At 38.9% G+C, this 20,646-nt stretch overlaps 1 protein-coding gene across 4 annotated transcripts in view; it reads left to right on the forward strand.

Moving 5' to 3' along the window:
• The window catches only part of SLC9A6 (solute carrier family 9 member A6), a 78,936-nt gene that overhangs the window by 16,558 nt on the left and 41,732 nt on the right, over positions 1 to 20,646 (forward strand). For 2 of the 4 annotated variants that reach the window (XM_071212961.1, XM_071212963.1), the window contains exons 7-11: positions 54 to 159; positions 7,956 to 8,091; positions 11,891 to 12,002; positions 12,279 to 12,367; positions 14,973 to 15,086. In XM_071212961.1, coding sequence (XP_071069062.1) covers positions 54 to 159; positions 7,956 to 8,091; positions 11,891 to 12,002; positions 12,279 to 12,367; positions 14,973 to 15,086 — 557 coding nt within the window. Of the gene's footprint in view, positions 1 to 53; positions 160 to 7,955; positions 8,103 to 11,890; positions 12,003 to 12,278; positions 12,368 to 14,972; positions 15,087 to 20,646 lie in introns of all 4 variants that reach the window. The other 2 variants (XM_071212960.1, XM_071212962.1) reach the window with 1 other exon arrangement.

The raw sequence follows: 20,646 nt of genomic DNA on the forward strand, positions 1-20,646 counted from the left end.
TATATTATTATTTGTAATCTCTAAATATTCCTCTGGCTCTTTCTACTTGCTAGTGACTGTTCTTGCCATATTCCACGAGCTTCAAGTTGATGTTGAACTCTATGCACTTCTTTTTGGTGAAAGTGTCCTCAATGATGCTGTTGCCATAGTGCTGTCTTCGTAAGTGTTTGCTTTCTTACTATATCCTGTATATTAAATGTTAGGATACTAGGAACCAAAAGTCACTCATTGAACAAAGTACATCATGAGTGGAAACATTCGAAAGAGCGACTCATTTTTTTCCTGTTGAAGAAATACACACTTATAGATAACTTAGAAAATGCAGGGAAGAAAAAGGAAGGAAAAAAATGATATCTAGCCCCACCACCTAAAGACAATGACTATAAACATTCTAGTACATCTCATTTTGCTTGTTTTTCTCCCTATATCTGGTATTTTCATGTGATTGTAGTGTGTGTGTATATATATATATATATTTACTTTATTTTTAAAGAAGTGTTATTAAAGAAAAATTATATCGAAAACATAGGGGATTCCCAGATACCCCAGCTCCTCCCCCTCTCACATTTTCCCTTATTAATAATGTCTTATATTAGTATGGTACATTTGTTACAATTGATGAACAAATATTGAAGCACTGCTACTCACCCTGGTCTATAGTTTACATTATGGTTTACACTTTGCACCGTACAATTTTATAGGTTTTGACAAAATGTGTAATGGCCTGTATCTGTCATTGTAATGTCAGGCAGAACAATTTCAATGCCCTAAAAATGCCCTATGTTCCACCTATTCTTCCCCCCTCCCCTCAGAACCCCTGGTGTCCACTATCTTTATATCAATGTTAAAAGTTCTCCTATTACTACAATAATAAGGTCTGCTTTGGTCCATGGTTGCCTTCTCCCCTTATCTTTGTTCATTCCTCAATCTTGAGGATTTGGGGATGGCGATGCCACTCTGCTTCCAATTGAGAGGGCACTTAGATCTTATGAAGCAGATGGCAGGAACGGTCTTGCTTCCAGTTGTAGATATTCTCTGTCTTTTGGGATGGGGGTTGTCCATCATCATCATATTGTTAGCTGTCCTCAGCAGTATATATATAATTGTGTATTCTGGGTTAACATTTTTTTTTTAATTCAATTTAAGTTTTTCAAACAGCTAATATTTTCACGTGGTCAGAAATCAAATCTATATTAAAAGGTAACCACTGAAGAGTCACATTCTTACTCCTGTGCTAGTCTACCCTGTCCCCCAGTCCCCCTTATAGGTAACCATTTTTATTCATTTCATATTTTATCCTTCTAGTATTTCTTTATTCAAATACAAGCAAATATGAAAAGTACTCTTATTTACCTCTCATTTCTTATTTTAAAAGTATCTTACTATATCTGTTCTATACCTACCTTTTTTCTCACTTAACAGTAGATTCTGAAGATCTTCCCATATCAAAACACAATCACCTCATTCTTTGTTTGCAGCCGCATAGTATTCTGTATGTGAACTGTACTATATTTACTGAGGTCCTATTGGTAGACACTTAGTAGAGTGTTTTCATTCCTTTGCTATCCCAAACAATGCTGCAATAATGAACCTTGAACTTTCCTAGTTTTGTATATGCATAGGTATGTTGGTAGGATAAATAACCAGAAGTGAGAATGCTGGGTTAATTTTTTTAAAATTTGTTAGGCATTGCTAAATTGCCTGTCATATAGGTTGTAAAATTCTGCACTTTAACCAGTAAAGTAGGGGAGTGCCTGTTTCTTCACAGCTTTGCCAACAGAGCACTTGTCAAACATTTATATATTTGCTAATTTGCTAATTATGAAATATTTCCTTGTAATTTAGTTTGCATTTCTCTTATTTAACATAATCATTTCAGAAACATTTTCAGTCTTTAGAAGTAAGTGTTCATACATTTTTGTTGAAGATAATTATTAAAATGAGAAATATTTTTGCTGCAATTATAGAAATTACTATACGTGTCATTAAAAGGTTTTTGCAGGTGGAAAAATGGGTCTGGACCTCTGAGGAACTCCATCCTGCTTATCCAGTCCTACTAAGCAAATATCAAACCCTATAGACAGTTGCCTCTACTCCATACCAGAACTTTCCAGGAGAGAGAAATAAAGGCCCTTCATATTTTCCATTTATTTTTATTTCTCTCCTTAATTTCCACTTTGTTGCCTATCACAAAGTAATAATAGGTTACTCACTCTGGTTTGTATAGCCTGATGGTCCTCATTGCCTTACTGTAAAGTGAAAAATTATCCTTTCTGAGATGACTCTGTAACACTGATCCCTTAAAATTTGTGTATGAAGATATTCAAAAGGTCAAATCTGTTTTTGTGAAGGCAGAGTGTAAATTTTTAACCCTCTCATTTATTGTCAGAATTTTTGCAGCTGTATAAACTAATGTAAACTTAATTTATGAAGTAAAGCCCAAAGGCTTTAACGAATATGGATATTGAACATAAGCACCTTCAATGGTGATAGATGGAGAATAAAAGTTTTATGTTATTTGAAGAGAAAAAGAAATGAATAATGTAGTTGTAACTTTGTGTGTTATAAAACTAATGAGACTGCAAAGACTGTTGCAGCTTTCAGTACTTGGGAGATCACAGTGCTGTTGAGTAAAGAGGATAAAGTACAGGCAGTTGTTTTTAGCATCAATTCCTATCCTGGAAAACTATTTCACACTCAGTCATCTTTAATAAGTGTTCCTTTCTCGTTGCCCTAGTGGGTTAAGAGTTAGAAAACCCTCTCTTCTGGTCCTGTCTTAAACTGATGTGCCCTGTGCCTTAGTTTTTCCATTAATAAAGCAACCTACTTCCTGCAACTTTAAGACCAGTTGAATGGTGTTAAAGGTTAAAAAAACAAAACACAAAAAACAAACCACCTCAGTGAAAGGTTTTAAACTTAGGGATATACATATCAGTGTTTGCTGAAGAATAAATGTATTAATGTAATAAGTGTAATAAGTGTTCTATAACACTTCTCACAAAGGGACATGCCCATCCTCCTGTTGTAGCCATTCTCAAGTGGGTTCTGTGAAAGAGTTAAGCCTTACAGAAAACGATCTGAGTGATTTTTCTCAGTTCCCTGAAGGATGGTATAGCACTAGTGCTAGTCTAGAGTCATAGGAGAGAAATGAATTAAGTATATAATCTGGTGAATTTCTGATGGAGAAGGTCTGTGTCTTGAGTAGATCATATGAAGGCATCTGTTAGCTGTGTAAGTGTCTCAATGGAGTTGACCAAATGAGCTCCTGCTCAGAAGCCGAAGGGAAGCTGGTTGTGTTGCTGACTATGGGAGGTTACTAGCCGGAGCGTTCAGCAATATGTTTATCATCTTCTCTCATTTGCCTTTTACCTGTTTTAAAGTACATTAGATAGGACTAGTCTATTTTCTTTTGAGTTCTATTTTGTACAAGCATCTGTGCCTCAAAGAGGGGGGGGATTCCTTTCTGAAGGAGTTATGTTTGGCAATTAACACATTAAGGGAAACCCTTCCTGAAATTTACGTTGGAAGTTGTTTTGATTTCTGGTAGATTAGCAGTGCTTTTTTAAAAGTGTTGAGACTTTTAATGCTGGGGAGGGTGAAGTGAAACTGGTTCCCTCAAACAAAGATCTATATGTACAGATTATCATACAGTTATCTAGTTAGGGAATATAAGTTGCATAGTATTCCACTGAATGTCTCTGCCATAACTAGCCTGGAGACCTAAATTCACCCTAGTTTAAAATATGTTTTTGGAGCCATTTACATTTTATAAAGGAGGAAGTATTCTGAATAAACAAACCTAACAAACTGTTCAACCTCATGAGTTACCACAGATATACGTGTTAAAACAAGTGGCTGATTTACCTATTTAATTCACCAAAAATAAAATCATTAATGATGACAGTTATTTGCCAGTAATGATGCAGTGCAGTCCTTTTTAACTGGGGGAAGTTTTGACTTCCTGCCCAAGAACATTTGGCAACATCTGGGGGCATTTTGGTTGGCACGAAAGGGGGGAGCTGCTAATGGCATCTAGTGGCATATAAATATATTAATAATTTCTAAACAAAAAAAGCATAATGCCATGCATACTTTTCTATAGCTTACTTTTTGCATTAGACACTGTACTATATTAATATTTCTGTTATTCCATTGGGTGGGTGCTCTACAAATTCACTTCTCCAATCCCTTGTTGCTTAATATGTGGCTTTTTCTAATTTTTCATTATTATGAGCAGTGCTGCAGTGAACATACTGAAGTGTAAATCTGAATCCTTGAGAATATTTCTGTGGGCTATTTTTTGAGAAGTAGAATTTCTAGGTCAAAAGTTATGATCATTAAATCAATTGAGAAATATTGCCATGTTTTCCTCCTAAAGAGACCCTTTTAAAAGGAATTGGGCAACATGTAAAAAGAGTATAGATTGAATAAATCTATGCCCCTCAAGGGAATAAAGATGTTAGCCACCTTAAAAAAATGTGATGACCTGGGAAATGGATCGGCTCAAGTGACTGAGCTCCTACCTCCCCCATGGGAGGTCCTGGGTTCAGTTCCCAATGCCTACTGGAGAAGATGAACAAGACAGTGAGCTGGCACAATGGGCTGGCATGGTGAGCTGATGCAACCAAATGACACAACAGAGAAACACAAAAAGGAAACACAATGAGAGAGACACAAAGCAGGGAGTGGAGGTTACTCAAGCGATTGAATACCTGTTTCCCGCATGGGAAGTCCCAGATTTGGTTCCTGGTGCCTCCTGAAAAGAGAAGATGAGCAGATACAGAGTACACATAGTGAATGGCCACATAGAGCAGACAGTGAATGCAGACATCGAAGGGGGGAGGAATAAATAAATAAAATAAATCTTTTAAAAAAGACAAACAGAATGCCTATTTTTAGGACTGTTGCCTAGGGAAATAGTCCAAAATATAATAAGTAAAAAGCACAAAGGTGCTCTTTCACACTGTTATTTATTTATTTATTTTTTTAAATATTTATTTATTATTATTATTTTTAATTACATTAAAAAAAATATATGAGGTCCCATTCAACCCCACCGCCCCTGCCCCCCACTCCCCCCACAGCAACACTCTCTCCCATCATCGTGATACATCCATTGCACCTGGTAAGTTCATCTCTGAGCATCACTGCACCCCATAGTCAGTGGTCCACATCATAGCCCAGACTCTCTCACGTTCCATCCAGTGGGCCCTGGGGGGATCTACAGTGTCCCGTAATTGTCCGTGAAGCACTATCCAGGAAACTCCACGTCCCGAAAATGCCTCCACATCTCATCTCTTCCTCCCGTTCCCCACACCCAGCAGCCCCCATGGCTACCGTTCCCACACCCATTCCACATTTTCTCTGTGGACATTGGATTGGTTGTGTCCATTGCACACCTATGTCAAGTGAGGGCTTAGATTCCACATGGGTACTGGATGCACTCTTCCCGCTTCTAGTTGTAGACACTCTAGGCTCCATGTTGTGGTGGTTGACCTTCAACTCCATGTTAGCTGAGTGGAGTAAGTCCAATAAGTCAAAGTGTAGGAGCTGAAGTCTGTTGAGGCTCTGGGCCTGGGTGTCATATTATCAGTCCAGAGATTCAAATCCCCTACATATATCTTAAACCCTCACACTGTTATTTATAATAGCAAGAAAATCCAAAGCAGCTTTTGAATGTCTAATGGGGAAGTGGTTAAATAAGTTATGCTATATCCATTTCGACTCTCTTGAAATCTTAAATAATCCATGGTTATAGAGAGACTGTAATGATTGTGATTGCCGGCTGAAGAAGCAGAATTCAAAACTGTCTGTTTACTATGGTTACAACTAAACAAGAAATAGCACAAATGTAAAAAAAAAGAGAGGAAAGAAATACAAAAGGAAAATAAGACAGATGTGTCAGGGTAGTGGAATGATGGGGTGATTTTTCCCCCTAAATTGTACATTCTAATCCTTTCAGAATTTTTTTTAAAAGTATTCATAAAATTTTTGCTGCCTCAAGATAAAATGTTGATTGAAGTAGAAAAGATCAGTTAAGATTCCAATCCAGAGGCCAGCATTTGACTGAAAAAGAAGGAAGAAACCCTCTCATCTGTTCTCAGTTGTGCTTTTCATCTGTCCTTGTACTCTTTACTGATTGAAGAATAAATGATAACAATTAATGCGAAGCTTGAATTTACATGAACCAGTGTATGGAAAGCAACTTTGGGAGGTATGGTATAGATAATTTGTTCTAGCCAGCATTTTGAAAACCATCTCAGGGGAGAAAGAAAGTGGTCATATGTGTGGAACTGGCCCATGCGCAGTGCTGATGTGTGCAAGGAGTGCTGTGCCACGCAGGGGTGTCCCCACGTAGGGGGGCCCCATGTGCAAGGAGTGCGCCCCATAAGGAGAGCCGCCCAGCGCGAGAGAAAGTTCAGCCTGCCCAGGAATGGCGCTGCACACACAGAGAGCTGACACAACAAGATGACGCAACAAAAAGAAACACAGATTCCCGTGCCGCTGACAACGAGAAGCGGACAAAGGAAAACACGCAGCAAAATAGACACAGAGAATGGACAACTAGGTGGGTGGGGATGGGGAAATAAATAAATAAATCTTAAAAAAAAAAGTGGTTGTAGTAATCTCCTTTCTTTTCTTCAGTCAGCTGCTATATTTTAACGTTATAATGTGGTCAGATCTCATTTATAGTGGTCGGGCCCCTCATGTATAAGTAAGATAGCATGATGTTAAGGCCGTTTCATATTTATTAAAACAATATTTTAAAAAATCAAAGCTGCTGGTCCGCAGATTATCTGGTTACTTTGAACATTTAAACCCAAATGTTCAAAGCATTTCAACTCTGACTAGTTACAGAAATTTCCAGGTGCTGCAAGCAGAAATTAATGTTAGTGCTACACTTCTCTAAAGTAGATACTGATTTAAACTTTTTTATTTGGTTATATGTATGTATATTTTAACTTAAATTGAGAAGTATGAAAAGAACCTGGTATACATGGTATAGCAAGGACAATTTTTAAAAACATTGCAGTAATCACAGGGAGAATTGATTATATTCTTAGGAATGTGTTTTTCCTTCTTTTCTTTGACATGACTTGTATGATGTCTTTGAGTCTGGACTTCTTATAACGTTGGTACCTCAATTAACTGAGATGAGAACTGATTTAGTAATGGCAAGCACTGTTGCCAGAAACTGCTGGCTCCAGCAATTTTCTCAGCCATTTCTACTTCCTGGTGTGATCATATAAAAGAAGCTTTTTCAGACCAGGTTTGGACTGTGAGTTCAAGATGGAAAGTGTCTCCTGTAATTGCCTGCCTTGGCCTGTTACAGAGTGACTTTGGGATGAAGGATCCAGCTGGGTATGCTAAAAGTACTGTTGAGTGGATTGTAATGCTTTGGAAAGCCTTTCAAGCCATTTTTCCTATGAAAGTCCATTTTGGTGAATAGATATTAGGCATTTGGCCCATTCTGGTATTGTAATGGTTGAAAGGGTACTTCAGCCATCTTTTTTCCTCCCATAGGAAAAACAAAATGTGACTACATTGAGTACTGAACAGTATTCTTTATATTCTTATGCCTCTGCTGGAAGTAGTGGCATTTTTCATTAGTTTGTTCATATTAGGATGTTAGGGCTTTCAGGTGCTTAGTACTAGTGAGTCTTAAACAGAGTCATAAGAGAAATAGTACTGCACAGTATTTTGAGGATGAAGAAGAGGCTTGATACAACATTCATAAAGAGGACTCGAAAATATTCTACTTCTTGGTATAATCATTCAAGTAAAAGCTGTATTTTCTTGCTAGCTGGATACATGGCAGGAGCTTGTCCTTATTTTAACCATTTGAATCCAAAGTTGCTTTTTTCCCCTCTGATTTTATCTTTCAATCTCTATGCTAGATAATATTTTTAAAGTAAAACTTGTTTGTAGAGGTAAGCTCAGTCTCTCTTTTGCAGCTCAATAGTGGCATACCAGCCTGCTGGGGACAACAGTCACACTTTTGATGTCACAGCTATGTTCAAGTCTATCGGGATTTTCCTTGGGATCTTCAGTGGATCTTTTGCAATGGGTGCTGCTACTGGAGTGGTGACAGCTTTAATATCCTTTCATTGCATTTATTTTTTTTCTGGTTAACTGAAAATGAAGTAAGTGAATGCTGTGTTCAGTGGTTTCTCCTAGCTCTCTAATTAGAATTAGTTTGTAATTATTCACCTTATAATCAGGTGCTTGGTTTGAAAATATTAGGCAATAATATTTACCAGTAAATAAATATAAAAGAATTACAGTGAATTGCATAGGGCTTGGTGCCCTAAAGCTTTAGCTACAGAAGTCTGATTAGATACCATGGTCCTTTGGGGGTAAATTTTAAGGTCGTAGAATAAATTGATAGAAAGATAGGTCTATTTCAAAGAGCTTCTGTGTGGTCTGTGTGTTCTATGCTGCTGGTTGGCTTGGCAGTCTTTTGCTCTTTGTTTAATAGGACAGATGGGAAATGTAAGACCATGATATCAAACAAAATGTGGTTCTAAGTTAGGATATATGGGAGCACATTTCAGCTCTCACTGATTTTTACCTGCCCTATAGCCCTGGGTTGTAGTGCAGGCCCTGCCTCTGATTAGCTATTAGAAATATTTAGCAAATCATTCTTATATTCATTCAGGCACTCGTTTATTGATTACCTCCTTTCTGCTGGACAGATGCTATAAGCTCTGGGTATCAAAGATAAACAGGACAAACATGGCCCTGACCCTCATGGAGCTTACAATATGGTGGCAGACACAAATATGTTGGAAGTATTTACACTTCATCTCTTGTAGACCGTAGTGGAGGAAAGTGGGGAGTGGGGACGGTGGGGAAGATGAGTGGTCCTGGAGGATCTTGAAAGGGTTTCCAGCTCGAAAATTTCTGAGATACTTTTATATAAAACAAATATATCCATTTTTTTCAAGGGTCTCTTAAGTTGACTATACTTTAGCTTTGTGTTAGAAGAGTCTTGTGTTATGAACTTGATTTTTGCTTCATAAAATCATAAAGGAGCAGCAGGAAAAGTTCTGAAATAGGATAATGTCTTTCCCCCATTACATTACAAGTTCCTCGAAAGTAAGAAATATATCTTGCTAATCTTCAGTACACATTTGTTGAAGGGATTCTAGATTCTAGCCTAAGATAGGTCACAACTTGGCATGGGCCCTACCACGGTGAACATTTCTCCCCATCCCCTTGTTGTTTCACTTGCTGTGTCTATTTGTCTTCCTTTTAGGAGCACTGGGAACCAAACCCAGGTGGGAGGGAGGCACCTAATCACTTAAGCCACCTCTGTTCCCTGCTCTGTTGTTCTCTCATTATGTTTTCCTCCTTGTGTCTCGTGTTGTGTCAGGTTGCCACGTCATGTCGCTGCATCAGCTTGCTGTCTTGCTCATCTTCTTTAGGAGGCACCGGGAACCAAACCTGGGACCTCTCATGTAGTAGGTGGGAGCTCAGTCGCTTGAGCCACATCCGCTTCCTAATACTTTTTTTTATTAGAGATGTTGTAAGTTTACAAAACAATTATGCATAACGTACAGGATTCCCATACATCACCCCACTACCATTGGCTTGCATTGTTGTGGAACATTTGTTACAAATGATAAAAGAACATCATCAAAATATTACTGCTAACTGTATTCCATAGCTTAATTTGGTGTGTTTTCCTCATAAGCCACCCTATTGTTGATACCATGTATTAGTATTGTAAATTTGTTACAGTTCATGATAGAACACTCTCATATTTGTATTGTTAACCACAGTCCATCATCCACCACAGGGCTCACCGTGTTAAATGGTCCCATGCCTTATACAATCCATCCAAAGTATTCACTCTGACTCTCAGTTTTATCACAGCATTGTGATATCATCACCTCAGTCAATTTTAGAAGGTTTTCATTACTCCAAAAGGAAAAATCTAGTATCTCTTTAAATCCCCCTATTGTTGACCCTTAGCATTGATATAGTACCTTCTTAGCCGTTGATGCAAAAATATTACAATAATACAGTTAACTATGGTCCATAAGTTACATTAGTTGTATTTTTCCCTGTATAACCATATTAACAACTTTTAATAGTGATGTATGTTCATTCTAGTTCATAGAAGAAGTCTTGTATTTGTACTATTGACAACATTCCTCATCCATCATTGGTTCACTATGTTATATACAGATTATTCTCTAGCTTTCTTTCAGTTGACATTTATGTCCCTAGACTACCCCTTTCAGGCACAGTCACAGTTATAAATCAGCAGTGTTAGTTTTACTCACTATAATATGTTACCATCAACTCTATCCATTTCCACACATTTATAATCAACCTTATTAAATATTCTGCATACATGTGGAGCGGGTATTTAGCTCAGTGACTGAGTGCCTGCTTTGCATATAACAAGGTCCTGGGTTCCATCCCCAGTACCTACTGAAAAAATAAAATTAGGGCAGTGGATGTGGCTCAAGCAATTGGGATCCTGCCTATCATATAGGAAGTCCAGGGTTCGATACCCAGGGCCTCTGGTGAACGCAAGCTGGCCCATGTAGTGAGGTGGCCCATGCAGAGTGCTGACACAGCAAGATGATATGACAAAAAGAGACACAGAGGAGAGATAATAAAAGATGCAGCAGATCAGGGAGCTGAGGTGGTGCAAGAGTATGATCGCCTCTTTCCCACTCCGGAAGGTCCCAGGATTAGTTCCTGGAGTCTCCCAATGAGAATACAAGCAGGCACAGAAGAACACATAGCAAATGAACACAGAGAACAGACAGCGGCGGTGGGGGGAGAGAGGAGAAATAAATAAATCTTTTTTTTTTAAGTAAAATATTTTACATACATTCGGCATCAGCTTCCCCTTCTCAACCCTCATTCAACTCCTTGTCGTGTATCCTCTAGAACATGGGTTCTTAACAAGGGGTCCATGAGCTTGAATTGAAATTCAAGAAAACATTATTCTTCTGGGGATGTGTTGGTGCAGGTGTGATATATTTATTAAATAGTACAGTGTAGTGTGGACTTAGTAAGGGGTCCGTGATTTTCACCTGACTGTCAAAGGGGTCCATGGCACAAAAAAGGTTAAGAACCTCTGCTCTAGTGTTTAACTTCTTGAGTTTACTCATCGTATTTAGTTAATATTAGTGAGACCTTACAATATCTGTCTTTTTGTGTTTGATTTGTTTTGCTCAGCATAAGGTCCTCAAGGTTCATCCATGTTGTCATGTGCCTGCTGACTTCATGTGCCTGCTGACTTCATTTCTTCTTATTGCTGAATAGTATTTAATCATTTGTATATACCACATTTTGTTTATCTATTGATTGAGGGACACTTGGGTTGTTTCCATCTTTTGGCAATTGTGAATAATGCCGCTATGAACATCGGTGTGCAAATATCAACTTACAAATACTTTTTAGATTAGTATACACGAAAGAAGTGCCTCAGTTTCTTCATCATCAAATGCCCTATACCACAGAGATACCGGAAGACAAAATAAGTATGAAATCACATGGAAATCATGTGTTTTTACAAATGTCAGTCTCTATAATTACGGAAGCTGCCTTGCTTTGGGTTGCAAATGAAGGGTCAGAGTTTAAATACTGTGTATCTGATCTGTTGCTCCAGTTTCTACTTGACCTTAACTACATGGTTTGTGGTAAAGTATTTGATATCCATAAAACAATTGGATTGTCTCAGCAGTAAGACTTCCTTACTGAAGGGAAGAATGCTGAGTTCCTCAGCAAGAAGTTGATTTTAAGAGTTCTTCACTTTGGTACCTGTTCATTCTGTGATTATTTTGTAGAGAGGCCAGAGAACCCTTCTTTTGCTATTGTGGTTACCTTGTTGAGACTATTGTTTGCCTGTTACCAACCCTAACAGTCTTACGTAACGAAGTTTACCAAATTACGGGAGTTCCAGTTATTGGAGACTGGTTTGTTCTTCTTGATGTCCTGGAGTACCTTCCTCTTGGCTGAAGCATGGGGTTTCACAGGTAAGTTAGTTTATCCTTTTGATTTTAAACCTTTACAAGGAGGGAATTTGTCCGTCACTTTTTCTACCAGTGGACATACTCCTCTAGTATTTGAGCACACTTACTATGGTTGGGATCTATGCTGCCACTTATAATTTTCAATATAAGTGGTTCCTCTCAACAAAGTAAGTCACAAATGAAAATTTCCATATGAAACCTACTTCTCTAAAATGAACCTTCACTATGAAAGTCAGGAACCATCCTTTTACATGAACTTGGAACTCATTGTTTTTATAGGTGTGGTTGCAGTATTGTTTTGTGGCATCACACAGGCACATTATACATACAATAATTTGTCCACGGAGTCTCAGCATAGAACTAAACAGGTAAGAGAAACTTTAGTTTGTGAATAAGCTTTTCCTCCTTTCACCATAACAGAAGTCCTCTTTACTTAAAAACAATCTTTGATCTGTTTAAAATGATGGCTATTCATTTCAGTGCCTCTTCCTTTGACTCAAGAAATAAACAGGTTTGGCAAGTTGAAGGGTGACAACTTTTAGGGTAGAGGTGGGTCAGCAGACTAGCCAGAGGCTATTATTATTGTGACTCCAATAACCAGTTAATGAGCTTCCTTTCCCTTTTAGTGTTTTTCCAAATAAATGGTTTTTAAGTGGAATGTTTTAGAGGCTCAACCTAATCTGACCAGAGCTACTTCCATGTGATACAGATACGATGAACTTTCTTTAGTGTTCCTTCAGGAACTACGAAGCCACTATGTTTCCAGGAATGTCAGGGGATTACGTCAGTGGGTCACGTTTCACATGGACTGAGTGGCCTATTGTGCAGGGTACCTGAAGGGAGTTAGAAAGGAAATAGACATAGAATTTTCCAGTCTTATGAGGGAAATGGATGACTATATAAGCAATGTGTAACGTCTGGGATGGATTATTACTTGTGCTTTTTCCCTTTTTATCCCCCCCAAACAAATACATTGGGGTTACAGATCCTTATTTATTTTAAAAATTAATTCAGTACATTAATACTAGAGAAGAGAATTGGTTGGGGGTTCAGCATTTTTCTAGGCAGTGGGGTGGAGAATTAAAAAACAAACAGGAGAAGAGCTTCCAACCACATTGTTGATGACATGAGATGTGTTTACTTAAAAAAAAAAAGAAAGACTTATAATAAAAGTCCAAGATTGGGTGCTTCAGATTACATGTCATGTAAGAGGTCAGAAACGGGGGAGATGATTTTAGGCTTGAGGCACTGGAAAGCCATCATAGAGGAGATGGTGAGCCTAGAAGGATGGGAAAGATAAAGAAAGGCCTAAGGGAGGGAAAGAGTGCAGGTACAGGCAGGAATAATGATCATATTTGTCAATGGAAGGCAGTATAGTTTAGTGCAGGGGCTGGCAAACTATTGTTCTGGCGCCAAATCCGGATTTTGCCTGCTTTTGTAAAGTTTGCGAGCTAATAATGGACTTTACATTTTCAAATGGTTGAAAAAAAATAAAAAGAAGAATGCTGTTTTGTGGCACATAAAAGTGATAAGAAATTCAAAAATCAGTGTCTGTCAATAAAGTCTTACTGGAACACATCATGCCCATTCGTTTATGTATGGGCTGTGGCTGCTTTTGTGCTACCGTGGCAGAGTTGACTAGTCGTGACAAAGACTGTATGGCCCGCAAAACCTAAAATATTTATCATCTGACCTTTTACAGAAAAAGTGCCTACCCTTAGGGTAGTAGATTAAAACTTAGATTCTGGAGTATTTTTTAAAATCCTAGTTTTACTACTTGCTAGGCTAGCTCTCTAACTCTGAGGCACTTTATATAACTTCTCTGTGCTTCAGTTTTGTCCTCATTAAAATGGGGATGATGATAATACCTACCTTATGGAGGTATTGTGAGATTAAAATGAGATAATGCATGTAAAGTCCTTAGCATAGTATTGGGCACATCATAAAAACTTGATAAAATTTAGCTAATATCGTTAGATAAATAAATAGTAATGATAAGTATATTATAAATAATTTAAAGTAAATTAAATATACTTATTTATTTCCATTTTTATTCCCATCTTTCATTGATAAGGCCACCATGCTTTAGAACGATTAAATAACTTACCGAAAGCCACACATCCTACAAGTGGGAAACACAGGATTCGAGCCAAGGCATTTTGACTCCTGATTCCATGTTCTTTACCACAACCCTGTTATTGTGGGGCAGAGACGCATGCTAAGAAGCAGTGGTCAATAACTATGTTAATAGACGGCTGCCAGATTATGGAGGGCCTTAAATTCATTCATTCATTCAGTCTTAGAGACCTGCTTTGTTAGCAACACTTGACTAGGCAATGATGTGAAAGAGGGGTGGGCACAGGACTATAATACGTAGCCCCTCTTACTGGAAACTTACTCCCTAAATGAGAGGTGAGACCCACATGAAAAGTGAAATCACACAGCAAGGCAGTGATACAAGAGATATCATGGAGCCCTCTGTGCCAGGATAAAATAATTCAAACTAAGATTTCTAAGAGGGAAGTGTTTTGAAAGTGCCGTTTTGAGATTCATTTGATGGGGATGTGGAAGATGGTAGGGAGAAAAACTGGAGGCAGGGATACCAGCTAGGATCCCTTTGCAGCATTATGGGTAGGAAACAGTGAAAGCTAGACTAGGGCAGTGGCAGGGACACAAGAAACATTCCCAAAAGAAAATGGACAGACTTTGGCGAAGGAGGATAAGAGTGACCAAAAATGGGGATTTGGAGAAGAAAGCCGATTGGGGGAGTGAGGTAGTAACATTTCTGGCTTTTTCCATGGGACCAAAAATGTCACCTCTACATTCTCTCCCCTCTGAATCACATATTTTAGGGTGTATACATGAACTTCACATATTTAAAATGTTTGTTTCATTATTTTAGTACTACTCGTGTTTTCAAATTACGTAACTTATTCTTTTTTACTGGACTAACCTTTTAAACTTTTATTTCAGTTGTTTGAGCTTCTCAATTTCTTGGCAGAGAATTTCATCTTCTCCTACATGGGACTGACACTGTTCACCTTCCAGAACCATGTCTTTAACCCAACATTTGTAGTAGGAGCATTTGTATCCTTTATCGTGTGTTCTATTTTGAAAACTTTAAAAATTGAGATTTCATGGGTTCTTAAGGTATGTCATGGTTGATAAAAATACATTTAAATACATACAAATTTCCTCTGATTAAAACAAACAAGGATTTCAACCTTCCCCCCCCCCCCATTTTCAAAGTCCAAGGATGGCATTTTTGTTTAATGCACAAATAATGTTGACAAATTGGAAATGATAGTAAAAAGTCTCCTACCATCCTGCAAACCCCAAAAGATAAAATTGTTTCTCCTCTGTTACTTAAGCAAGGAAGGTGTGAATGGATACTGAGGAACAGTTAGCAGTCTGTGTCACAGGGCAGTAGTTGAAAGGTGATAAGAGCTTGAAGGAGGCTGTTTTTTGTCCTCCTCTCTCCTCCCCACCACCTCTCCTGAGAAAATTGAATCTTTAAAAAGCATTTGAAAGGGAGAAGCTGAGTATATGAAAAAGATCAATCAGTAGTGCATGCCTCCTTAGAAGACAGGAAGAGGTGGATTGCAAAGAATAGGAAGAGGGATTGGCCTTTGTTAGGAGGAAGGACAGTTCCTCCATTGTCCCCGGTGAAGTTAGGGCATGTAGAGATGAAAGTGCACCCAGAAGAGGTGGAGTTCCAGTCCAATGGCTTCTAATTTTATCTGTACAGGAGGAGGTGAGATGATCTGCTTAGAGTGTGTATCAGTTACCTATCGTGTAACAAAAGACTCAAGCATGGCAGTTTAAAACACCAGACATTTATTATCTAACACAGTTTCTGAAGGTCAGGAATTCAGGAGCAGCTTAGCTAAGTGATTCTGGCTCCAAGATCTCTCAGGAGGCTGTCAGCTCGGGCTGCAGTCTGTCAAAATTTGACTGGGGCTGGAGGATCCACTCCCAAGCTCACCAGTGTGGCTGTAGGCAGAAGGATTCAATTCCTTGCCCCAGAGAATCCACTCCAAGCTCATGTTGGCTGTTGGCAGGAGGATTCAGTTCCTCACTTCTTGGTGCTCTCTGCAGGGCAGCTCGCTGCATGGCTGCCTTCCCACAGAGTGAGCGAGCTGAGAGAGCACCAAGATGGGAGTCATGGTGTCTTTTTTTAACCTAAATTTAGGAGTGACACAGCATCATCACTCCTGCCATGTTCTGTGGATCACACAGACCAACCCTTGCACAGTGTGGGAGTGAACTACATAGGAGTGTGAATACCAGGAGGCAGAGTGGTTGGGGACCATCTTGGAGGCTGGCTTCTGCAGGTGATAACTTTTAAGGAGGGTGGAGAAAATTTGTGAGATTGTCTTTGAGGAGAGGAGAAGAGTGAGTGGACCAGAGAAATGTAATAGGCTTGCCAAGCAGTATCAGGGACCCATTTGAGTTTGGAGACTAGGTATTAACAGTAGAATTGATCTGCCCTGTTGTATGACTTTGTCCAGGAGTGCTTATCTGTAAGCATGGAGAAAAGAGATAGCTGGGTCCATCCAGGGTTGGGTTTTGTCAAGTGGGTGCAGTGAAAACACAGAGAGGCAAACAAATTTAGGCTATTGGGAAGAGTGTTATTAAAATGATGGAAAAGAAGGCAAGTAAAGAAAGGAGAGGACAGATTGATGGAGGGAAAAGTACAGGGATCATTGGACTGGAGGTCCCAGTGACAAAGAAGAATGATCAGAGAGGGATAGTTGAACAAGAAACATGGAAGGAGAACTTGTGGTCAGAGAGAGGCATGTTTGAATTAGTGATTTTCAAAAGAAGTATATATATTTAAAAATCCACCTCAAAATGAAGAGTCTGCCAGAGAGTAAGTAGCCAAATTTTTTAAAAAATTAAAACTGTAAGTAGGATTTCTGTCAGAAAAGTGAGGTATTCCTAAAATGCCATTCTGCAGTGTCTTAGTCTGCAAATGAGTTTTAGTCAAAAAAGATAAAGCTCTCTTACTAAGAAGAAATTTAGCTGGGAGACTGCCAGGAAGTCAGTTACTTCATATCCTGCTAGTCTTTGAGAAATTTTTGAGCAAATGAGTGACTTGACCATACTAGTATCACTGTATTTAATCCGAGAACAAAGCTAAATATTCTCTGTAGGTTTCTGAGTCTGTTTGGAACTGATGTTGACCCATGTGATGAGCTGGCCCATGTGCAGTGCCAGTGTGCACAAGGAGTGCCGTGCCACGCAGGGGTGTCCTCCACATAGGGGAGCCCCACGCGCAAGGAGTGCACCCCATAAGGAGAGCCACCCAGCGCGAAAGAAAGTGCAGCCTGCCCAGGAATGGTGCCACACACATGGAGAGCTGGCACAACAAGATGACACAACAAAAAGAAACACAGATTCCCGGTGCCGCTGATAAGGATAGAAGCAGTCACAGAGGAACACGCAGCGAATGGACACAGAGAGCAGACTACTCCGGGAGGGGGGAGAAATAAATAAAAAATAAATCTTAAAAAAGAAAAAAAATCCTATCATGCAAGTTGACTCTTAATAGGAGAGAGTTCTCTTTCTGGCTATATTCGTTTTAGGATATAGGTTTGATTTCCTTTGACAAAGACCCAAATGAACTGAGGTTTAAACAAGATAGAAGTTCCTTTCTTTCTCATGTAAAAGTGTGAATTGGTATTGTTGTACAAGTCAAGAGAGGTTCAATTATTTGCATATACGAAAGGCCAGGACTCAGAAATAATTTTGGGAAGGAAAAAGGATTTATTTACCACCAGCTACCCAGGGCTTCTCTTTCAAAATCCGAGCCCAAACAAGAGTTTTGAGTTCTTTTTATACAGAGGAAGGGCAAAATGGTTCTTTGTTTCAGTGCTCAATAAGCTTGAATTAACATATATCTTCCACATCCTAGGTAAGCTTTTAGCATGGACTTCATGGATTCTAGATAAGCTTTTAGCACATTTGGTTTGCATTTTCCCTGAATACTTAAAGTTTATAGAATTTGCATTGCTAAACTGTTTTTCTGGAACTGGATTTGTTGTCATGGTTACCAAGGGCAGGGCTGCAGTTCTCACTGTCCCAAACGTGCAGCCAAGGACACACACAGCTCAGGTTATGAAAAGATGAACCCCCCCCCCCCCCCCCCCCGCATAGCCTACATCAATATGGCAGCTGTGCTCCGCAAAGTCACCGGGGACCTGAGCTTCTACCTTGTTACCGTTCTTAGGAAGTTGCCCTTGTTCTTTCAGTCCAAGTGGCTGTTTTAGTTTTCTTAGCTGCTAAAACAAATACTGTACAATGAGTTGGCTTAAACTGTGAATTTATTGGCTCATGGTTTTGAGGCTAGAAGTCCAAAATTGAGGCATCAGCAAGACAATTCTTTCTCCCCGAAGACCATGGCATTCTTGGTCCGTGCTTTCTGTCATATGGCAATGCAGATGGCAGCTGTTTCTCCTTTCTTTTCTGGGTTCCCTTGACTTCCAGCTTCTGGCTGCTCCCCATGGCTTCTCTCTGTGTGACTTTCAATCTGCTTGTAAAGGACTCCAGTAATCTGAATTAAAGCCCAATCTGATTCAGTTGGGCCATGCCTTAACTGAAATAACGTCTTGAAGAGATTTTATTTACAATGTCCATACCCACCAAAGTGCAGACCAAAACCAAGAACATGTCCAAACTGGGGTATACAACTCAGCCCACCATAGTTGCTCACCTCCATGCCTGACAATCTCTTTTTAAGGGCATGACCCAGAAGATGCATACATCCCTTACACTGAACATCCTGTTGATTATACATACCTCCAAAGGAGGCTGGGAATTGTTCTTTATCTGAGTAACCATATACTCAGATAATAATCAGGTGTTAGGGGGATGTCAGCTACTATGGAAGAAAAGTTGTGAAGATAATACAGAGAATTCCCACATAACCCATATCCATTTTCCCCGATAATTAACATATTTCCCCGATAAATAACATATTAGTGTGGTACATTTGTTAAAATTAATGAACCAATATTGATACATTATTATGTATCAGTAATACATAATAGTATGAATAAAGTCTGTACTTTATTCAGATTTCCTTAGGTTTTACCCAATGTCCTTTTTTTGGATCCCAGGAGCCCACCTAGGATACCACATTACATTCAGTCATCGTGTCTTTCTTGACTGTGACAGTTTCTCAGACTTCCCTTTTTCTTGATGGCCTCGACAGTTTTGAGGAGTATTGGTCATGTATTTTTGAGAATGTCCTTCAATTGGAATTTGTCTGATATTTTCCCCATGCTTATACTGAGCTTATGTGGTTAGGGGAAGGAGACCCCAGAGGTGAAGAGCATTCCCATTATCGAGGGGACACACTTGTTAATTAGTATACCTTATCAGTGTTGATGTTAACCTCGATCACTTGGCTGAGGTGGTGGTGGTCAGGTCTCTCCACTGTGAAATTACCGTTTCCCCACTTTCCATACAGTACTCTTTGAAAAGAAGTCACTATGTGCAGCCCAAAATTAGGGAATGGAGAATTATGTTTCTCTGCCCAACGGCTGAGTATCTACATCAGTTGTTCATAATTCTTCTCCATAGGAGATTTGTCTGTTTTCCCCATTTATTTTTTTTATTCAGTCATTAAATTTATGTCACTACAAACTCCTGGGTATTTATTTTATGCTTTGGGTTATAATCTAATACCACATTATTTTGTTGAAATTGTTCCATTTTTGAATACTAGTAGCTCTTTCAATAGACTTCTTTGTCCCTTTCACATACCCCTGCCATTGTGAATTTTCTTTTAATTAGAGAAGTTGTAGGTTTACAGAAAAATCATTACAGAGAATAGCAAGTTCTTACATACTTCCCCAGCCCCCTACCTCCTGGCATGGATTTTTTTTTTGAGTGCTTACTGTCTGGTACTACAAGGTGCTTCAGGCTCATTTTGTTTGTTTTTCTGCCTCAGCTCTAGAATCAGCAGTTTTTCCAAGGAGCTGTCTTTCTTTTGGAGAGTTGTAGGTTTGTTTGTTATTATGTGGTGGTGGTGTTTCTAGGCCCTTTCAGCTGATGGTAATGGAATATGTGTGTATGTACTAATCCATGTGTATGTACACATATGTGTAAATATTTCTGTGGCAATCATCAGAGTTAATATCAAACTAAGCATGTGTTCATACCAATGTCTCCAACTAATCCATTATCATATGGATCATTCTAGCCTCCTCTCCTTGCTCATCTGTAAATTCCCATTCTGAAAATGAGAAACATGGCTCCCACCATCCACCATCTATTTACTTATTGTTCAGTTCCAGTGTACATGCATGGCAGTAACAGAATTGTTAACCTGTACCCCATGGAAATCAGTAAGAATATAGGGCTTATGTACAGTTCCCTTTGTCTTTAGTCTTACAGAGTCCATTCATTTCTAAAGTTACTTAGGTCAATACCATTTCTTCCACCATGTTTTGTTTTTAATCTTAGATTTTTCCTTTATATTCCTTGCAGAAGAGTGGGTGAGGACTGTATCGTGACCCCTAAGTTAAGAACTGTAATTGTACAGCAAGGGCCTCTAGAGACAGTTTGACATCTGTTTTGACTGGATAAAAGATACTAAAATTTGTTTCTAGTTATAGCCAATCTGAATTCACATTAAGCC

The sequence above is a fragment of the Dasypus novemcinctus genome, chromosome X (assembly GCF_030445035.2).
Source record: "Dasypus novemcinctus isolate mDasNov1 chromosome X, mDasNov1.1.hap2, whole genome shotgun sequence".
NCBI lineage: Eukaryota > Metazoa > Chordata > Mammalia > Cingulata > Dasypodidae > Dasypus > Dasypus novemcinctus.